This window comes from Populus euphratica, unplaced genomic scaffold (assembly GCF_000495115.2).
Source record: "Populus euphratica unplaced genomic scaffold, PopEup_1.0 scaffold971.1, whole genome shotgun sequence".
Lineage (NCBI taxonomy): Eukaryota > Viridiplantae > Streptophyta > Magnoliopsida > Malpighiales > Salicaceae > Populus > Populus euphratica.
In genome coordinates this window covers 21,257-44,040 of record NW_011500828.1, presented here as the reverse complement: position 1 = coordinate 44,040, position 22,784 = coordinate 21,257, and the positions used below count along the sequence as shown (strand labels likewise).

Genomic DNA, 22,784 nt, shown 5'->3' with positions numbered 1-22,784 from the left:
AATGGGAAGCAATTTGGGGTTTTATTGCAGACACGTGCAAGAAGAAACCTCACGTGTAAAAAACCCAAGAAGGCTACCCACTATTCTTTGGGCTCACTCCTCAAAACTTAGCCCGTACAACGAAAGCCCGAATTTGAACCGAATGGCTTGTTTTCCTCTCCTTTCTTGTTCCCTCAAAGTCAAGAGGAGAGCTAGCTAGCACCTAGCAGCTGCCAGAGATAAAACTCATACACAGCGAGGGAGGGAAAGAAGAAAGAAGGAAAGGAGTTGAATTTGTTTGAAAAGAATTTGGCTTGTCTTTTTAACACTACTGCTTTGCAGCAGCCCATTTTTGTTGCTGGTAAGTTCTCTATTTACATAAATATGAAGAAACTCCAAGGCACTCCCGAGGCCAGGAGAAAAATGGAGAAAAGTTGGAAATTTTTTAACACTCAATTTAGTGCAGTTTTTCTTCATAGATTTTTTTGTTTATGGATTCATTTCTGTATAGAGCTATTTGTTTAGGAGTTGTTAAGAAGAGAACTTTTTCAAGGTGTACAAGAACTTTTAAGGATTTTATATATGTTGCGTTGTTTTCCAAAAGTTTAGACACTAAGATTATGACAGGAAACTTGAAGATTGATTCGTGCATCCATAGTCAATATGTTTAAATTGTAAAGTCATTATGCTTGTTTTCTATACAAAGGTCGGGTTTTTTATGCTTGTTTTCTATATTTACAGTTTCAAGATAAGTTGATTACAGGAGTTGATATGATAAAATAGATTACTGGTGCTATAATTCATTTTAAAATTTTAATAATTCCAAGATATGTTGATCAAAGGACTTGATATGATGCAATACACTGATGGTACAATTATTTGTTCTGATTTTGCAAAAGTCTGAAGAATAAGGATTTTGTTTTTTGTTTTTTTCGTAAGTTCATCAAACTTGGGTTTGATGAGATGTCACTTTGTACTAGGTTATAACCCTTCAACTATTCACTGACCTAATTTCTGTTATGTGCATTTTTAGATGGCCAGATGGGATGAGATTCTGTCCCTTCCTGTGCAGAATCCTCCAACTTTGGAATTCTCTGCTTCTGATATTGTGTGGTCAAAGGTTGAAGGTTGGCGTGACAATTTGGATAGACTCGCTCTTATCCCTTTTGCTCGGGTGGATGATTTTGTAAGAGGTGAGTCTGCTAATAAAGACTGTCCAACGAGATTTCATGTTGAAGCTAGAAGGCGTCGACCTCCACAAACATCTTACAAGCAAAAGGTTGATGGCATCCTTGAGTACATATTGTAAGTTTCACTCTTCTTTTGGCAGCTCCTACTTACTGGCCATCAATGCTGTGAGTTAAGTGATCCATTTGAATTTTTAGGTATTGGTGTTCTTTTGGCCCTGATGATCATCGGAAAGGTGGCATAGTACGGCCCAGTAGAACTACTTATGTTCCAAAAAAGAAAAATGCTGGTAGACCAAACACTAAGAGGGGGTGCACCTGCCATTTTATTGTAAAACGTTTAATTGCTGAACCATCTGTAGCACTGATCATATATAATCAGGACAAGCACGTGGATAAAAAAGGGTTACCATGCCATGGCCCTCGGGATAAGAAGGCTGAAGGAACTCGAGCTATGTTTGCCCCATATATCTCAGAGGATCTTCGGCTTCGTGTTTTATCTTTACTATATGTTGGGGTCTCTGTGGAGACCATAATGCAAAGACACAATGAATCAGTAGAAAGGCAGGGCGGTCCATGTAATCGTGATGACCTGTTGACACACAGGTATGTGCGGAGGCAGGAAAGGAGCATCCGCCGCTCTGCATATGAACTGGACAGTGATGATGCAGTTAGCATTAACATGTGGGTTGAAAGCCACCAGAATCAGGTATTCTTCTTCGAGGATTTTTCTGATTCAGAGCCTTTCACTTTGGGAATTCAAACAGAGTGGCAGTTACAACAAATGATTCGGTTTGGAAATCATGGTCTTGTGGCTTCTGATTCAAGATTTGGAACAAACAAATTAAAGGTTTGTCATTTCAGTTAATATGGTCCAATCCTGTCTAACCAAATATCAATTACAGTGCCTGAATGGCTCTATATGTTTCAGAAACTGACCTTGCTCTTTTCTTTCATTTTGTTTAGTATCCTGTTCACAGTCTAGTTGTGTTCAACTCTGACAACAAGGCCATCCCTGTAGCTTGGATCATAACACCAAGATTTGCTAGTGCTGATGCGCATAGATGGATGAGGGCACTTTACAACAGAGTTTGTATGAAAGATCCTTCGTGGAAGTTGGCTGGCTTTATAGTGGATGACCCTTTGACAGACATCCTCACAATAAGGTTGGCAGTTCACTTTCTTTAATGTAAATTCGATGATTTTTTCTTCTTGGTCATTTTTAGTTGTTTTACAGAGTGTTCCAAGGGTCATATGGCCCATATCCATGGGTTTTGCAGGGATTTTGTATTTTTTAATTCTGTATCCTGAAATTTAGAGTTCAGTACAAGCAATGACTGATCCCTTGAGATCTCTGGTGCCTTAAAATTTGCTTGACACGGTATTGCTTCAGACTTTCTGCTTGAGGCCCCAACTGTTGTCTACCATTGTGATCTTAAAGGACACTTTAAAGCCTGTTTGGAAATTTGATTTTTTTTTTTTGCTTATTTTTTTTTTTATGTTTTCAGATTGTTTTGATGTGCTGATGTAAAAAATAATTTTAAAAAATAGTTTTTTATTTTTTATTTTGATGCATTTCTAAGCGAAAAGCACTTTGAACCACAACCGCTACCACATTTCCAAACACACTAATGTGCTTTTTAACTCATATGAAGAACTGAACTGCAATGCTTGGTGAAATGCTCATAAGAATTTGTAAGATGAGGTCTGTGGAGATTATTTCAGATTCTCAGTCTGAGCAAAGATCTGGGACTTGGCAGTTTAGATTGATTGTGTTGTGGACGTGATGTGTTGGTCCAGGCAAATAGAGAATAGTTTTTGGCCTCCATGTTTCCCTTTTGGACGATATATATCTAAACAAAAACCTTATTTCTTTACCTTGTTGTCAGGGAGGTGTTTCAGTGCTCTGTGTTGTTATCTTTTTGGCGAGTTCGCCATGCATGGCATAAGAATCTAATAAAGAGGTGCCTGGAAACAGAGATGCGTGTTCAGATATCAAGACGGCTTGGTCAGACAGTAGATGATATTTGCAAAGGACAAGGAACTGTACGTTTGTTTGAAGATCTCATGGAAGATTTTGTTGACGGCTCTAGTTTTATGGATTACTTCAAGGCAACCTGGTATCCTAGAATAGGTTGGTAAATTTCTCTTCTTTTCTTTTCAATAGTAATTAAGATAGCATAAACAGGCTATACACATTTCTATCTTTCTTCTCAATTTCCCTGAGCTGGTTTGCAAATGGGTCTCGTATCTCAATTTGGAAGAAGATTGACTTGGCTGCGTGTGATAAAATATGTGGAGTATCGCTATAGAATCTTGGAGTTAGTTGGGTTTTTTACAAAACTCTTTATTTCAGAAAACTAAACTAAGATTTCCTTGTATCAGGGAGTTGGACTACTGCACTAAAAAATCTGCCATTGGCAAGCCAAGAGACTTGTGCAGCAATGGAATTTTACCACAGGCAATTGAAAGTGAGGCTCTTGAATGAGAAGAATCCTGGTGTTTATCAACGTGCTGATTGGTTGGTTGATAAGTTGGGTACAAAAGTGCATTCCTACTTCTGGCTTGATGAATACTCAGAAAGGGATGATTTTGCAAGATACTGGAAAGATGAATGGGTTAGTGGTTTAACATCTTGGCGAAAAGCATTGAAGATTCCAGATTCTGATGTTGTCGTGGAATATAGATGTGCAAAAGTCACTGACCAGCTTGATCGAGATAGGGTTCATGTTGTCTGGAACCCTGGTTCAGAATTTGCTATTTGTGATTGCAAGTGGGCGGAAATGGGTAACTTGTGTGAGCATGTCTTTAAAATTATTAAATTATATCGTGATAAAGGGAGTAGAAAGTCATCTATTAGCCTATTTCAGTATAATCAGGCCCTGATCAACATGCTACGCTGCCCACCTTATGATTGTTTGATTCGTGATCATGCTGCTTCTCTAGCAGTTGCTGTACAGAAGCAACTAGATGGAATAGTTAATTTAGATGGCAGCCAGACTAATGCAGATACCACTGAGAAAAAATCTGCAAACTCACTTGAGCAGCAGGTGGTCTGTGGGACCGATTCTTCAAATCAAGATAAAGAAGTAGTGAATGCGACTCATCACATTGACAAAGATCTGCCATCTTACACTGAGAATGATTGTCAGGAAAGAAATGCACATGAGATTTCTCGTGGTGTTACAGGTGATTTTGTTGGTGTTGGAGAAGAATCGGCTTGTGCTCAGATGGATGTTGACCCATCGTCCAACTGCATTTCTCCACCCGGAATACATTCTGTTGATGATGTCACTCGGAATCAAGTTGATTTAGATAGCAACCAGAGTGCCGTGGATGCCACTCAGAAACAAGCTCTGGACTCTCTTGAGCAGCAGATGAGTGGGACAAACTTATCAAATCAAGCTAGAGAATTAGTGAATGAGAGTGATCGTATGGACAAAGATGTGTCATCCCTTAGCAGGAATGATCATCAGGTCAGACATGAGGCTTCTGGCAGTCATAGAGGTGATTTTGTTGCTGGTGTTGGAGAGCAGGTTGCCTGTCCTCAGATGGATATTGACCCGCCAACCACCAGTATTTCTCTGCCTGGATTACTTTCTGTTAATGAAATTGCGTCTAATGAAAGCTTTGAAAATGGAGACAGGATTATAAATAATGCAGTTTCTGACACGAGCAAGAGTCCTCCTCCTCATGATGTTTCGACTGATCAAGTCAGGCATGAACAAAATAGTGTAATGGATGTGAGACCATTATCCATTGATATCCCTTCATCAATGGAGTCCATGGAGCAATGTGAGGTGACTACTCAAAATTTTTCTAGCGACAAGGATCCTAAGCCATTAGTGAGTACTAATACAGCAGATGCAAGTACTGACAAGGCTTCTGATTCACAAATGATTGATACAGTTCAATCATTGATGGGAACCACAGATAATGAAATGATGAAACCAGAAAGTGATGGTGGAAGCAGGACTGAGAGCCAGAGATGTGATGGTAATGCATTCTCATTAAAAGGGGTTTGTGATAACAAGGCTAGTAATTCAAATCTTCATCACGATGCTAAAGCAGTTGACAACTTGAACTCAGAATCATTGCCAAGTTCCTCACCAATATCGAGGTGCATTGAAGAACAACCTTCCGGTAAGGTTGAAACTGAAGGAGCTGGTTCTTTCAAGAAGCCATCTTTTAGTGATAAATTGGTTTTTACTAGACGTACACGTCAAAAGCGAGTTGCAAATGACAAAAGTGATAATTAGATTGCCACTACCAACCAGCTGGTTACTGTAAATGATGTCATTTCAGAGGGAACTGGCTCAGGACAAATTGCTGATGGCTTGGTGGCAAGTAGTCTCTGATAGAGGCCATAGAGTTGCTTGTGTTGCAGCTAGTGATGGCTAGCTATTGCTAATCTGTGTAATCAATTTTCTCTCTCTTTCGTTTTCTTTTGTAGTTGTACATAGACTCCTAAGCAATTCTTTGTGACATTATGTTGATTTATCTGATGAGAGAATTTAACATATTTAGAAAGAACCTTTTCATAGTCACTGTAAAATCTTGTTCTTAGCAACAAATAATTGTCTGAAGGAAGAGCAAATGCTTGAAAAAGTTTATGGGGTGGAAGTGAGAAGAAACTCAGTTCATGTCTTTACACGCAGCCGATTGAGATGCTAGGTGATGCTTTTGAAAAACAATTATTTGGTTACTGTTCTAATACAGATGATACAGAAAGACGGGGATAGAAAAGAGATTTTCTTTTCTAATTTTAAAAATATAAAAATTCGTTAATTTATTAAATTTTCTTTGTTTTTCTGCCCAACTAAAATATTTTTTTTTGTTTCTTTTATATCTATTTTTTTTGTTATATATATATATATATATATATATATATTGTCGTAGGACACTAATTAAATACAACATTAACTTCATCTCTGGAATTTACAAATGACTCCATCTACTATCAGATTTTAAAAACAAGCCATCTATATTGACCTACATTTTTTTCTTTTTGCAAACATTATTCGAATTAGAATTTAAATTTATAAAATATAAATTAAAATAATTTAGCATCTAAACCAACACCTTAAAATATTTTTTCCCCCGCTTTAAATCTAGATGTTAAAGGGAATTTTAATTAAATTGCTAAATTAAAAAGAAAAGGAAAAAGAAAAAAAACCCAGTTTACTTTAAATACAAACCTGGGCCTGGTCCGGGCCTGAATCTCAAAGAAAATTTGGACCCATGGTTAGAAGAAACAGGGACATAAAAGTAACTTCAGAACCACTTTGAACTAGAGAGAAAGTCGGAGAATGTGGGCATATTAGTAGGGAGGGTAGTGGCAGTAACCGCCTTAACCGCCACTTCCCCAAAAACAAAGAACAAAAAAAAAGAAGCACGCTTCTTTTTCATCTTCAAAAACATCACAGACTCATGTGTCGCAAAGAGAGTCTAGCAACAAGAACAACATAAGAGAGAGAAAGAGACAGAGAAGCAAGTGTCTAGTGGTCAGAAAATGGAAGGATTTAAGAAAGAAGAAATAAGAAAAGGGCCCTGGAAAGAGGAAGAAGATGAAGTACTGATTAACCATGTTAAAAAATATGGTCCCAGAGATTGGAGCTCCATTCGATCCAAAGGCCTTTTACATAGAACTGGCAAGTCTTGTCGTCTTCGCTGGGTTAATAAGCTTAGACCCAACTTGAAAAAGTAAGTATCAAATTAACTTGGTTAATTACATTTTCAACTTGTTGCAATTTTACATGCATGCAATGATAAATTATCATGATTTTGATCCTGGGTTGTTTCAGTTTCTCTTTGTTTTTAGTCCATTGCAGTAATGTGTGATTTTCCAGAGATGGGATTTCCTCTTGATTTCTTATTTCTTTTTTTGGTTGTGTCTGTGTGTGTGGTTTTATAGTGGGTGCAAGTTTTCAGCAGAGGAAGAGAGGGTGGTTATAGATTTGCAGGCAGAAATTGGGAACAGATGGGCAAGAATCGCTACGTATTTGCCGGGAAGGACTGATAATGATGTGAAGAATTTCTGGAGTAGTAGACAGAAGAGGTTGGCTAGGATTTTGCAGACTTCAGGAACACCACCTTCCTCTTCTAATTCCAAACAACAGAGGAGTAAAAATAAAGTTCCTGTCTTTCTGGATGTTCCCACATTCGAGGTAATTGGAAATAATTGCATCATCACCTGCTTTCAAGAAAATTTTGGGATTTTTTAGTTGCTGCAAAAAAAAAAAAGTGTTCCTTCTCTGGTCTCTGTTGAGGACTTCTGGTAGCATTTGATTATTTGACTCTTTGAAAGGTTTTGTCTGTAATTTATTTTTACCTGTTGTGGAAGGACAATTTACGTTCTTCTTGTTTTGTTATGTGTGAAGGCTCCAACGTTTAGTTCTTCAATGGAGGAAGAGGTATCCTCGAAGGCTTGCTCATCATCCTACTTGGAGAACCCTGAACAGATAAGAATGATGCCGTTACCACCATTGGTTAAATCTGAGTTGCCAGGCTGTGATGCAAATCTTGTTCAATACGAGCCCATGTCAGGAATTCCCTTCCCTCAAATCCCACAGCCCCAGCCAGACCTTGTATTCTCTCCAGAAAGCCATGAACTCCTGGCTAGGCTGGATGACCCTTACTTTCTCAATGTGCTTGGAACAATTGACGCTCCTGAACTCGGAGATACAGCACAATTTTCACTTGGGCCTCCATTGTTTGATCCAGTATCAAGTTGTATGAATATTCCAATTGATGTAAAAAATCCTGCGACCCCAGATACCCTCTTCGATGAGTTGCCACCGGACATGTTTGATCATATGGAACCGTTTCCAAGTCCTTCAGAGTGGTGAAGGACTAGTCGATCACAAGGCTCTTTTTATGTGGGTGTAGAAGGATGATTTATTGAATAGTTTCCTCAGGTGAAAATTGATTGCTATACTTTGTACTAACTCCAGAACTATAAATGTGACGGTTTGCCACTAGTCTCTCTCTCTCTCTCTCTCTCTCTCTCTCTGATAAAGATGTGAAATTGACTGCTGAACATGGAATTCCAGCCCGTTCGTGCTCATTTCAACAGCTTATCTTCTTTTTTTCTTATTCATTTACTTTATTTATTTATTGGCTGTTCAGTGAGTCGCAGAACCCGAGGTAAAGAGCAAGTGTTGCCTTGTCGGGTGGAGCATCACCACGTCTCTTTCACTCTCTTTTACTCGAGTTATACCAGCATCGCCATGTCTCTTTCACTCTCTTTCACTCATGCTATACCGGCATCAACATCCGATTGATGGCAAGTTTGTACTATTGTGGGTGATCTTGACGTATAGAATGACCCCCTTTTTTTCATGATGGTTGAAAGCAATGTTCAAGAGAAGTAAAACAGCTTATTATACAAACTCTTTCATCTTATAAAGTTGGACAGGCTTAACCCCTCACATCACCGTTATATTAAAAGAAAATATAAAGCTGGGCTCAACCAAGTCTATCCTACGGTAAAAGAAAAAAAAAACCCATCAGAACAAGGAATTCAACATTTTCCGCAGATAGGGAGTTCAACCAACATTTTCCGCAGAAAGGGAGTTCAGCCAACATTTTCAATCGAGACAATAACAATTCAATTCTCTGATGCAACAACGAAATGTAATTGACTTGTGTAATCAATTTGCCCTAAATTAAAAATCCCTTGATCAGAGTTCTAGTAAAAAACACAAACAAGTGCAGCTTAAAACAGCACACAAAGATTGACGGTAGGCATGCCTAAAATGGTGTTTGGCATAGAAAAAAGGTCACATAGCAGCATTCATGGCACCGTTGGCCATAGGGATTTTGTAACCAATGCCGGTTCTACCATTAGGAGTAAGCACCTCAAACTCTCCAGCAGTAAATGACTTGTTTTTGTGGAAAACATGTCTTCGTAGTTGCGAAAATGCACAGTACTTTACAGCATTAACTGTTATGTCTTCCAAAAATGCAGAAACTGAAACTCTTACTCCTTCCCCTGAATTTACAAGAAAGAGGTACATCAGAAGACCTTACATGATTATTTCTTAAGCATGCAGTAAAAGGTTTTGAAGACGTATTTCATGCATTTCCTACCAGACCTTGAGGGAATTGGGTGTTGCAGATTAGCAAACAGGAGATAATTAAAACTAGGCCAGCCAAATAGTGAGCTTACCGTGTGTGACAAGCAGCAAGTTTTCTGAAGGGTATTTATCTGCGAGCGTCTTAATAACTCGTTCATATCTAGTCCTTGCACCCATCACAGTCTCTTCCCATTGTGGAAGCTACAATTCCTCAAGAAAATAACCAAATATGAGACATGATGACGTGCAACGTAGGCATGTACCTTGTTACTCTTTAATGCTCTTTTCCCTTAACCAAACAGTGTTTTCTATACTTACCTCTTCATACACTGGTTTCACAGCACGATCCACTGTCCCCGCTGGTAGCAAGGCTTGAAGCTCTGCGATATTGAATCCAAAGTTCCCATCTTTGGGCACGGAAACACGCCTAATGGCTTCTCTATTCAACATCTCACACAAACCATACTCAATAGAGACCTGAAAATGGACAATCAACAGTTAAAACACAAAAGCCTTAAAACAAATGGAGATCCAGTCAAACAACATGAACACCACAATCACTACAATCAACGATACCATTACACAAACGAATAAAATATATGAGACCCCAAATGAATAATTACCAAGTTAGCATGAACTTTCAGAAAGATTTAAGCTCCCAAATGCCATTATCAATTCCATTAACATCTTAAATAAATTTCTAAATACGTTTCCAAAACTAACTAGTAAAAAATATATCAAATCCTTAAGATTATACATGAAAATAATTGAAATTGAAATTTATTTTGAACTGAGCTCGAGAAGCTTCATTCATTTCATAGTACTTATCAAAGTACATAGGTCACTGTTTCATTGATACGCAACCAAGTCGTCTCGGTTCACTAAGGCTAGCATTAAAAAAAAAAAAAAAAACGAATTCTTAGCTCTCTATTAAGGCATCATTTATAATCATATACTTAAAAACAAAACAAACTTAAAAAGTTCCTAATCATTTATAATCTAAAAAAAAAAACTTAAAACCATGATCATCAGTAATCAATCAACTTATCTAGCTAACCAGTTCCTTATCATTTATAATCTATAAAAGTTGCCGTATTGTAAATGTGAAAACGGAAAAAAAGAGAACACCTGCCTTGAGTTTAGAGGGATCGATGGCGACACCGTGGCTACTAACAATGTCAGGCCCATCGTTGACGGCGCAGAGGGCGGAGACAACCTCGGAGGCGGTCTGGATACAACGGAGGAAAGGAGAAACAAAGACCCGATGGATTGGGAAGCCAAGATTGGCTTTAAGTTTCCGACCCGTATGAAAAGCTCTTAACCGACCCGCTTCCGCGAGAGTTGGGTCCCATGGTCTAGTGGCAGTTGTGATCCATAATGGCTCGAAGTTATCGATTCGGTCACCGTGTCTCATGACGACAACGTTTTGCTGCTGGTTAGCATCGTTATTTTCATGTGAGGTAGGGTCCATTGTTGTTTTTGTGGACGTGAGCTCGGAGCGTGGAGGTTTAAAACGAAATGTATATATAGACATACGAGAAAAAAAATTTAGTGTGTTTCGTGGAAGAAGAACATGCGTCAGCACACTCCCATCTTGTCATTTTTTCATGCCACTTTCCATCAAATATCTCTCTCTCTCTCTCTCTCTCTATATATATATATATATATATATATATATAATATCTCTCTCTTTCTCTCTCTCTCTCTCTCTCTCTCTCTCTATATATATATATATATATATATATATATGTTGAAAAATAAATGATAAGATTACTATTTAGATTAGTTTTTGTTTATTTAATCTATTTTGGATTAAAATATAATTAATTACATGTAGTTGTTTTTAATTACTGTTTTTTTTAATCTTGAAGATGTAAAAAAATCATTCTAAAAAAATATTTTATATCTTCAATTAAATATATTTATATTTATATATTTTTTTCTTTTTCAAAATCTTATATTTCACTTCTATAACTGCAAGATTCAAAGTTTTGATGTATGGTATAAAGATCCCCGTGTGTAAAATAAATTTAAAATATTTGTCTTTGTTTCAAAGGTTTTTGAGTTAGTCAACCGACAATGATGGTGCGCAACAATTTTTTTTTGGTAGTTTTTTTTTAAATTCAAAATGGAGAAGATAACATTTATGTCTAAGAGTTTTTTCAAGATTATAGAGATTATATTTTAAAGTGTATTTTTATTTAAAAATATATTAAAATAATATTTTTTATTTTTAAAATTTATTTTTGATATAAATCCATCAAAACGATTCAAAAATATTAAAAAATTAATTTTAAATAAAAAATTAATTTTTATACAAATAATATTGTTTCTGACAATCGCCGTGATTAGGCTCCTTACATTGAAAATACTAGGTCATATGATGGTTTACATCAATATCAAAATACTAGGTCTCTTCCGCAATCTCTTCAATTTTGATAGCAGCAAAAGCGTTGGATCCATCAATTTCTTCATTAGAAGAAAAGCATCCATTTACTTTATGATTAGGCCCCTTACATAAAAAACAAGTGACGCCACCATGTCCACAACCACCATGATTTGACAATTGTTTTTGACAAGTTCTAGAGGAATCTCTATTAAATCAAGAGAATCGAGTCTTTTTAGCTTATGATGATGAAGCATTTTTAATGGAAATTCAATCACTATGGCCATGAATACTAGGATTCACCCATAGCTTTGGGTTTGTTCGGTCGTGATTTGTATAGAAAGCAACATTGAAAGTAGTTGCTCGTGCTCTTGGATTTCAAAATTATGGAGTTTGCCAATAACTCCTTTAAGAGATGAAAAAATATCTCTAACATTCAATGTTGCTATTATAAGATCAAATTTAGATCCTAATCTTCAAAGAATACAAATGATGTACTCGTCATCATTCACAAGTTTTCATGTACCATAAAGAGACAAAACCATAGATTTTGCTTTGTGTAAATAATCTTTTAAAAAAGTACCTTTGTTTAAGGAATTCAACTTGCCCTTAATTTGTTGAATGCGATCTCGAGTACGAGTATTATAAAGGGTTTCCTATACGTGTCTGACATCATACGAATATTTGTTATTGATAACTTGAGAGAGAAGACCATCAGATAGGAAACTATTGATTTACCTAAGGATTAGTTGATCAGTGTACAACCAAACAATTGTTTCAAGATTTATTTGCAACACACCTTTCTCACTAATGATGGTTGACTCTAAACAAGGAAAGTAACTCTTCATATATCTAAAAAGACTATAACCATGTAAGATGAAAATGACTTATGCTTTCTATAAAAGATATTTGTTTAAGGCTAGTTTAATAGAGATATTAGGTAAGTGTGTTTTTAAAAGTGAAATATTAAAGGAAAGGGCTGGAGATACAATTTGAATTGAAGAGAAAGAAGCCACAAAGATAAAAAAAAAAAAACTTTAATATCATGTAAAAAAACTAACATTTTTTTTTAATGTATTGTTCTTGCCTTTAAATAGGCATTACACGGGATTGATGTAGGAATGATTCTTACAATATACACACATGATTTTCATGATTTGTATGTAGAGATTATGACAATACAATGAATAACAAATATTGAAAAGATCATAAAGAGAATAAATGGGGATCCTAGCACACCAAAGAATCTTGGAAAATCCCTTCATATTTTTTCATGTAAAACATCCTTTAAATATCTTATAATTATAAATACCAACTCATGAATCATCTTGATTTTACTTCAAGTAAATTTATATATTAATGAATAATGTTATTATCTAGACTAATAAATAGTTATTTAAAATTCATTTTTTAACATGGTATTAAAAATTATAACATCATTGTTCTAGAAGTATCCAAATTTTAAAATGTTTTCACTGTTTACCAAAAGAAATCGCATTTTATGGGTCTTCATTCACCTTATTCTAGAATCATACGAGTCTTTCTTTTTTTTGTTTTTCTTTTGTAGTCCTTTGACTTGGTAAATTTTCATTTTGGGTTGTTTTGTAAATTGTTTTTTTAACGAGAAGTTCACAAATAACACGTTGAATACATCGATAAATATCTTATAAAAAGAGATAATTAAGATGGAATGTTCTAAAAAGATATAAATTTATTTTAAAATAATTTAAAAACGATTTTTTTCTAACTAAACGATTTTTTTCGTATTTATGATTTCTATTACAATACAATAACTAAACTGAAAATAAATAACATGTGATGTGACCAGAATAATATTTATATAAATGTAATTGTTTGAATAAAGTAGTGTCGTGCAGCTCATGTGGATTGCCGACAAAATAGAGGAAAAGTATAGTGAAACAACCAGAAAGGAAAGCCGTGGATGATCATTTATATAGATTGTCTCTCCTCTGGCTCCGTAAAGAGATGACTTCATTCTTTTATTTTTATTTTTTTAAAAAAAGAAGCTTAAATCAATTGATTAGTTGACTTTGTAAGCCTGTACCTCAAGTCAACTGCTGCATCAATTGTCAATTCCTAACCTCCTTCCCCTTTCCTCCCGATCCAAGTAAACGCGGTGCGGTTTCTTCGAAGACCAGTATACAACAAGACAGATTTCTTCGAAGCTAAATATCAGATATCCCATCAGATTATTGAATTATTATTAATTTTATATCCGAATGATTTTTTTAATCAATTTTACCATTACATTATATTGACTTCTGAATTAAGATTTTACACTGAGATAATTATTATAAAACATTAATTTCTCTACAAAAAGACCATTTAAAAAACAGTATAATTTAGATAAACAAATCACCAAAAAGATTTAAAATATATGGAAGTGTTTGATTAAATTTTTTTGAGATCCTGAGAGTAAAATTAACATAAATAATTTAGTACTTTTGAGGTTTGCTCTTCATCCAAAGATGTTAATTCGATAATTAGTAGGCTGTGCATATATGATATGTCTACTTGGCAAATTTTCCACGAAGGCTTAGGACTAAAAATTGATGCATATACTCATATAAATGTCAGTGAACGGAGCATTTGAAGCGGGCATCTAGACTCAATTAAAAAAAAAGTTAAGGTAGGGATTAAAGTATTTTTATGAAAAAATATGAGGATAAGAATTGTTTAATTATGAACTTATTTATATAAAAAATATCAAGTAAATATAAAGGTCTAAATAATATTTTTTTAAATGAAGGGACTAGAATGAATGACCAAGCATTTGTTAGTGGGTAATAAATAAAATAAGCAGCACAGGGCCGGATAGTTTTTTAATAGAAAGGCATGTAAACGGCTTGCTAAACGTGATATCCGACCATACCTAACTCGCCATCATTTTCTATAATTGACCTTTTTTTTCCATGCAAGCTAATTGACGTATGGGTTAATTCGTAATTCAAGTAGCTTTGTTAAAATTTAATTTAATTTTTTAATTAAATTTAAAACATAGTCTTTTAAATTTACTTAGTCAACTTAATATTCATTTAAATTTAATAACTTAGGTCGATAATATTAATTGTCTCCGCTACCCACCCAACCCAACAAGAACTTTGCTAGCAGTTTACAAAATCATGGCTGGCATGAACAGACGCCGTGAAGACCGACTTGCCGGAGAAATATGACGCCATGAACAAAGCACTGGTCTTAAACTAGTAGCTATTAGATAATTGATGACTGGGTCCTGAGCTAGTTCCATGCATACCAAACTTAGTTTTCCAGAGAAACAATTTATATGTAAAATCAACAAAATCATGCCATAATATTCTTAGTATGACCGGGTCTTCTTCTAATTCCGTACACTCCAAACCATTGCTTCTAATTTCTAAATAGTTAATTCATACTCACATGATGAAATATTGAAAAATAATATATTTTATAGGAAATGTTTTTTGTATAAACCAAACACTAAATGCCACATATCCAAAATTCGCCGGCTTTTAACTTCTTGACCCATATCCAAAAACCAAGTTCGAGGCAACAGTCGGCCATGGTTTTTGCCTCGAAGTTTTAAGCTCTTGTTTCTTTCCCACCATCCCGTGTGCTGTGCTTTTTACAACGTTGAAAAATCTCTCAACCTGTGTAAAATATCTATCTAACAGGCTCAAATAATTTCTTCAATTAGACATTAATAGGAGGGTGAACCTATTTAATGATTAAAGCATGTGCAGAATATCACATACCATTGCCGGCATTGAGTATTAGTGTATAATAGTTTACAGAATTGACCGGCTCGAATCGAAAGAAAATTGAACGTGAAAAAAATATTTAAGCCATATAAATTTATATGGCATTATTTTTAAATAAAGTTTAATAGGTGAACCTTAAAATTTAAATAAAGTTTATTCAGATATTTTGAATATTCTACGTGTACTGCTTTACTTTTTCTTCGATGAATTTTAAGTTGTTTAATCTTTTTTTTTTTATTGGCATTACTTTATTAGTTTTGACTTTTTCAAGGATATCTAGGTATAGATTTTACGGGAGAGAAGAGAGTTCTACTGCTTTCGCCTTTTCCACGATCTGTTTTCCTCCTTCAGTGGTCGTTTCGGCCTAGCTTACTCATGTGCCCGGTCCCCACCTCAGGTTTCATTTTTATTTTTATTTTTTAAATAACAATTTATTTATTTATTTGGAGAAGCGACACCGAAAATTACCTGACCACCTCTTCTCCTATATGCGTACGTGAGACAACAACCTTCAGAATATCTGAAAGGCCAACAATAATCAATGGCGTTGAAGTGGGCTATCTAGATGACACACGTCACAAACCCCAGATCCAAATTACAATAGAACATAGATTAGAAGCAGAAAAAAAGCACAATCATATTATTCTGAGAAAAATCAACAGGAACCCGGAACCATGAGTGATTTGTTGTCACTGTGGATGCTAGAATATGATGAAAGTTGTTTTTTAAAATAATTTTTATTTAAAAATATATAAAAATAATTTTTTTAGTTTTTAAAAATTATTTTTAAATGAGTGAATAAAAATAATCTGAAAATACTAAAAAAATATTAATTTACAATAAAAAATAAAAAATTAATTTTTTTTAAAACATGAAAATAAACAGAGGACATACAAATACAAATAGAGGAGCTTACCCAGTGATTTGCGGAAAGGCCCCAACAAGAGGAAGAAAAAAGTTGCCAAGGATCTTTTGCCAATATACTCATTCTAAAGGTAGATGCACAGAAGGAAACATCTAAGTAGAAAAAAACAACATGGAGATTTCAGTTTTCAAATTAAACTTATTGATTTTATAGGAATTTTACAAGCATATGAGTTTATCTTTTGGTTGAATGAAGTTTCACAAATTTTTTAGTATAAGAAGGTTTTAGAACAAATAAGGATGGAAATAATTGTGATCAGATTGAAGGGCTAGACTTTTTCCTGGTGAAAACAATTAAAGAGATCGCGAGTGAAGAAAGAAAAGTCAAGAATAAATGATTAAGATAAGATGAACAATTAAAGAGATCACAGGTGACGAAATAAAAGTCAAGAATAAGTAATTAAGATAAGATTAAGGAGCATTTCCTTCCTTTTAGCTTTACACACACACCTATACAAACGACTCCATGTATTTAGATAAAGAGATAAATATATTAACGATTATACCAACAAGTTCTATCAATTAGTGTCTAGAGTGACTTAGTAGAAATAGAAGGACAACTAGTGACAAGATATTTAAGAGGTTTATGGTGGTACATCTAGGATGTGTTGTCTTTGCAATTTTTTAGATATTTTTGAAGGCATGTTAAAGGGTTGATAGTTGAGAAACAACATGCTGCTAGGATAGTTAGTAGAAGTTTTTAAACTGATCTATACAAAAAAAGATAACATAAAAATAATCAAAGTCTAGCCACTCTTAAGTCAGACTTACTTAACAAACTCAACAAATAACATGTTAAAGTATAGGTCAGGATTCTAGTTCAACTTTTCAAAATTGTTGTTACGAATATGGTAAATTAAGATATTAGGCTAACGAGTACAACAAATAAAAAAGTTATCTAAGTAAGAATTTGTTGATAAAGGATCATGGAAATGATGTGGTTGATTTTATAATGACTCGATTAGCAATGAAAAGATTTTGTGTGGAGATTGTGGTGCTAACCTAGTAATTTGAAAGAATCTGCTAACTTTTAAGGATTCAAAAAAAAAAATAAAAAAAATAAAGGTTTACTAACATCTTCTACTTAACGTGTATCATAAAAGATAAGATTTGCAACTTAATAATAGACAATGGTAGTTGCAAAAATATGGTATCGTGAAGACAATAAAGAATATCCAATTAAAAATCGATGGCCATCCTAAGCCCTACCAAATGACTTTGCTAAATAAAAACATTATGTTAATTATGGATGGGCTCTCTCTCGTTTTATTTTATATAAGTAAGAAATATTTTGATAATATTTAATGTGATGTTTATAAATATTTATTATCTAATATTGGATAGGCCATAACAATATGAATAGAAAGTGTACACGACAAACAATATAATTTATATATAAAAAGAAAATGTATAATATTATTATACCCAGAATAGATAAGGTGGCTGTTGAAAAAAAAGGTAAAAATATATTGTTTTTATCCAAAATTATAGAGAAAAATGAAAGGAAAAGAAATAAAAGAAAAATAAAGATAAGGTGAAAAGTTGGATAATATAGAGACTAGAGGATTTTTAGAAAAACAATATTGTTTTTATTTAGTTTAGAAAAATATATTTGTTTTTGGTGATTTTATTTTTTTCTATTTAGTATAGGAAATCAAGTATATATTGAAATTGATAATTTTTTTTTAGGATTTTCTGTTACTTTTTCTTTATTTTCAAGGTTTTTAGCTTGTTTATGTTGCTTTTTAAGCTTATTTAACCATAATACAATTTTTTCTTTGCTTGTTTTGGCTATTAATATGTTTTTGCCTGTCATTGTTGTATTGCTTATGCTTCCTCCGGCGTCATTTTTTTCTTTTCTTGTGTGTATATACATAATGTATACACACACACACACACACACACATATGAACTTTGATTGGATGTCTTTTTATAGAGTGTGAGAAGCTAGCGATAACGGTTGAGAAGGGATTTGATGAAGTTAGCAAGAATTCAAATTCCTAGCTATTTATGTGGGTCTTTGATGAAGCTAATAACAGACAAGAAATAGAAAGAAGGAACAAAATCACAGCATCTGAAGGATCAGGATTGACAGAAGAGAGGAGCCTGGCTCAACTCAACCTGCAGGTTCATCAGAGATAGCAATGGAAAAATATATAAAAACTTAGAAAAAATGACAATCAATAAAAACTTAGAATATCAATGGTTTCCCACTGCATTAGTCTCTTGGATTCAGGCTTGTTCCACCACCAGCAACCCATTCATGATCCTAGTCCAATATACATGAAAACGTTACTGAACAGAAACTTCATTTTTATGATGCAAAATCGCATTTATTTAACTCAAACCAGATCCGAAGTACATCAAGATGGACAATATACATTACATCCCTGTACAAATCAGCTTACTTCTTTCACAAGTAGCTCTCATAACTTGACAACAAGAAGCCTTAATTTTGAAATTCTAGTTAGTTACCTGCAATAATGCAATTTTCTCTAAATAACCTTGGAAACAGGCATGCAAAGAATCTGAACTACAACGTTTGAAGTGTCATCATCCAGGTCGAAGCTTCTGAGGTTTCATGGAATCCATGAATAACTGGAGGAAGTGTACCGACTGGGCTCTGTAGCAAGAAAATAGTTTGTGAAAAGTTAAATTAGATTAACGAGACTGAATTTGATTCATTAAGAAATAATAGAAAAAAAAAATCAACGATCTAATGGGGTGGTTGTGGTTTGCGTTTAATTTCTACTTATTTTCAATACTCAAGCTTGAGTTCTACCCAGACCTTCTTAGGCAGAAGTTTGTCGCCATCAACTAGCTCCAAGAAAAGAGCTAGGGGATATTTCCCTTTTCCTTCTTTATGTCCTTTGGTATAAACTCTTAATTTCCTGAAACTATAAGAATATAAGAAGAGAGACAAACTTAACAACGAAGACAAAAGGGATATGTTGTTGTAATATAAAGAAACATGCGACTCTAATTAGTAGTTGGGCCGGAACAATTCCAACTCCTCTCTCCAGCAGTAAACTCTTGAGAATTATAAAAGTTCTGATCCAGTTTAGAGAAAGTTTTTAATCTTCCATGTTAAAAACTACGAGCAGGTTGCTTGATCATGGAATATAATTCCCTCCCCCCATCTGCATCCACACGAATTGTTTCATGTAATCATTCATGATTCACTCCAAATTAAAGGACAGAAACAAAGGTAATGGACGTAGCAAGCTACCTTGGACAGCTAGGTACTTGTTATTTATCTTATCATGGCCGAACAATTTCAAGTCCACATGACGGCGATGAGGAAGAGGGTTGTCGTTCGCCAGCTCCAGGAAAAGGGAAATATAGCCTTTCCATTTCCTTTCTTGTTTCTCTCTAGGTCGAGACTCTACCTCCTGGCACGAAAAAGAAAAAGAACAAAAGATTGCTTTATCACTTGATGATGAGCCTCCTTCTTTTTCTCCTTCCGAATGGGTTATTCGAAGGAAGGTGAGTGAGAATCAGACCAAACTACTTTTTTCATGACTAGCATCGAAAACTTCAGATTCATACTAATGATTAGTGAACAATATATCAACAGCAACCAACAACGATATTAAAAATAGTTTTTGCACTGAGGGCTTGGTCTAGCGGTGAAAGGGGCTTGTCTCCTTTCACAGCACATGGATTCGAGTTCTGGTATGCACGCCTGTCACCCCGCGGTACCTTACATGACTACTAGGTTTACAGGGTATTTAATGGACCGTGGGGATTAGTCGTGGTACGCGCAAGCTGGCCCGAACACCCTACATAAATAAAAAAAATAGTTTTTTAATATATACAAGGTCTCTGCATATGTTTAGAAATTAAGTTTTTTTAGAAAAATAATAATAATAATTGCGCCGAAAATCAGTTTAAGCTTTTAATACATGAGCTCAAGACTTCGAAACAATAATAATAAAAAAATCTAATCCTTACTCGGAAGCACTTTTAAATAATAGCATTTGTTTATATAAAAAATTGATCATAATAGTACTGTCACGTCAAATAAACAAGAGGTTAATTATACTAGCAACAAATACACTTTTTAATTTTAAATAAGAGCACAGCACAGTTTTTGAATAATACATTTGGTGTTAAGACACCAAAATAATTATTTGTATCCACTCCTCTTCTTGGGCTTGAACCTCTTGCCCCATAGAGGTTTAGCATCGACCCAAAATTTGGCTTCAATTTTTCCATTCAAGATCATGGCTGGTACATAAGACGCAGTGAAGACCACTTTCCCGAACAGTGGTGGTGCACCTTGATCCTTCGGCTCAGGCCAATGCACGTACACCCTTTCCACACATGACCCGTAATTCCTGCTCAAGTTATAAAAACACAATTTCCCATCGCCTATTATTTAATTTACTTTATTAACAATTAAGACTGTAATAGTGATGATTTTCCTAGTTTTTTTAATAGGGGCTATAAATTAGAAAGGTAAACAATCACATGATTCCTAGCATAACTAACAAACACAAAGAAATTAACCAAAAATTATAAACTTATTTATATATAATGGAAAATGATTAATTTGTATAACTAATAAAAAGATAATTAACTAAAAAGTAATGCGTAGAGACAATTGATAATAGACAAAAAGAGATTTTCTTAAAATTACCACCTATTTCATTGTCTCCATTCATTACCTTTTCGTTATTTATATTCATAAGGTATATCATTACTCGAATAAAGTTATACCATGCTAATTATTGAATTAAGCTAAATTATAATGACTCAATTGGAAATATTTCAAATATTTTTAATATTGTATCAATAAATAATAATAAATATATAATGTACTGAATCCCTCGAGTAAAACTTTAAACTCAACACGCACAATTCAATCTTGTCTTTCAAATATTATCCAGTTTGGTGATTGAACTAAATTCATGGTCATAAAAAGAAATTTTACCAAATCTAACTTTTTTTAAAAAAAATTCATTCATTGAATGAATAAATTGAATCCTATTAGTGGTTTTAATTCAGTATTTATGATTTTTAAGAAATGATTTAGTACTAAAATTTAGGGCACTACAATTTGTTATCATTAAATAGACTATGTAGCAACTACATTAATTGCCTCTATTTATCTGTAGCAAAATCCTCCGATTAATATACTTACATTGTGAAAAACCTGGAGATTTGACTTTCAGTGAGAGGGTATCCATTTGAGAACGTCAAGAACAAACATCTATTTTCCTCGGCTGCTCTCTCTGTCACAGGATTCCACTCTTTGGCTGAAGGGTTCAGCTTGGATCCAACATATGGTGCCATTGGTTTTGCTCTGCTGCCAACTTTCTCGGAACCGAATTTCTTAACGTCTTCCAGGGGACTAAAAACATTCCCCTCGGTAATTTGCTCTCCCATCCTTTCTAAAATATCCTTCAAGACCACACAACAGACTCCGTTATAGATCTCTGTGATACCCTTTAAGGCCTTTTCTTTATCAGCAAGGATGACATTGAGACACAAGAAATGTTCGGTTAGCTTTGGAGTGAAACGCATCAAATCTGGTGATATGGGATTTTTTGACAGTTGTTTCAGAAATGACAGAATATCCTCAGCTTCTTTGGCTAGTAGAGTCAAGAATTTATCATCATGAAGTAAGATCTTTCTCATAATTTCTCGAAACCCTTGTGTCTCTAGCCAAATCCAAAATGCCATCACCTTCATTGCCACTCCAACTTCAATTCCAAAATGAATCATCCGAACGAACAGTACTGACCTTTTACTAGACTCGTCTGATGATGATGATGCAGCCATGTGGTTATAGAGGGAAACTGTGTTTCCTATGTAGGAATATAGAAGATAAAGAGTAACCCTGTGGTTTCTGTGTATTGTGTACAGATAAGAAACTTTGTCTGTGTGTAGATGAAAGAAATGAGGAGGGGTTATGGGGGTTTATGTAATAAAGGGAAGGTTTTGATTTTTGAAGGTTTGCGATGGTCCGTAATGGCTTTACAAGGAAATTGAAATCCCTTATCTGAAAAGGGAACGGGTCGGTGTGTTTCATCAGGAAAGTTTTCAGCTTTGAAAATAAGATGATGCTCTGCGAATGGCTGTGTCTAGTTATGCAAACCTCCTCACAAACTAATTGGAGGAAAAGGAGTTGTTCCATGCAAAATTAATTCTTGATGTGATTAAGATTCAAACCTCGGATATCAAATTAATTAAGTTTCCACGAAAATGCGTGAAATGAAAGGAAAGTTATCTAGAGAAAAATTGCAGTTTTAGTTTTTTTGATTTTTTATGCACTGATTTGGATTCAATTTCATTTTGCAATGTTCGAGCGAAACTATGGTGAAAATATATGTAATCCAACTTGAGTCGATTCAATTATATTCCAATTCTAATATATATATATATAATTTTTTAATGTGATTATGTGTGGAATGCATTGAGAGATCGCTTTGCACCGAAATTATGTTAAAAATTTATCTAATACAAC

General features: G+C 34.4%; 4 protein-coding genes across 4 annotated transcripts; 2 read left to right on the top strand and 2 right to left on the bottom strand.

Moving 5' to 3' along the window:
- The first annotated feature begins 123 nt into the window (after positions 1–123).
- On the top strand, positions 124–5,710 carry LOC105116502 (uncharacterized). The gene is made up of 6 exons (XM_011013896.1): positions 124–340; positions 1,013–1,284; positions 1,365–2,016; positions 2,133–2,332; positions 3,056–3,300; positions 3,552–5,710. The coding sequence occupies exons 2-6, from the start codon at positions 1,013–1,015 to the stop codon at positions 5,423–5,425; spliced, it is 3,243 nt and encodes a 1,080-aa protein (XP_011012198.1). The 5' UTR covers positions 124–340; the 3' UTR covers positions 5,426–5,710.
- A 947-nt stretch (positions 5,711–6,657) lies between these two features.
- Positions 6,658–8,112, top strand: LOC105116501 (transcription factor MYB24-like). The gene is made up of 3 exons (XM_011013895.1): positions 6,658–6,869; positions 7,081–7,333; positions 7,547–8,112. Exons 1-3 carry the CDS (start codon positions 6,679–6,681, stop codon positions 8,012–8,014), a joined length of 912 nt encoding a protein of 303 aa, XP_011012197.1. The 5' UTR covers positions 6,658–6,678; the 3' UTR covers positions 8,015–8,112.
- A 649-nt stretch (positions 8,113–8,761) lies between these two features.
- On the bottom strand, positions 8,762–10,776 carry LOC105116500 (uncharacterized). Its single transcript, XM_011013894.1, has 4 exons — positions 10,377–10,776; positions 9,563–9,721; positions 9,337–9,445; positions 8,762–9,159 (listed from the first exon to the last, which is right to left on the bottom strand). The coding sequence occupies exons 1-4, from the start codon at positions 10,713–10,715 to the stop codon at positions 8,948–8,950; spliced, it is 819 nt and encodes a 272-aa protein (XP_011012196.1). The 5' UTR covers positions 10,716–10,776; the 3' UTR covers positions 8,762–8,947.
- A 9,665-nt stretch (positions 10,777–20,441) lies between these two features.
- On the bottom strand, positions 20,442–22,099 carry LOC105116509 (uncharacterized). Its single transcript, XM_011013906.1, has 2 exons — positions 21,459–22,099; positions 20,442–20,652 (listed from the first exon to the last, which is right to left on the bottom strand). Exons 1-2 carry the CDS (start codon positions 22,097–22,099, stop codon positions 20,442–20,444), a joined length of 852 nt encoding a protein of 283 aa, XP_011012208.1.
- Between the last annotated feature and the right edge of the window lie 685 nt (positions 22,100–22,784).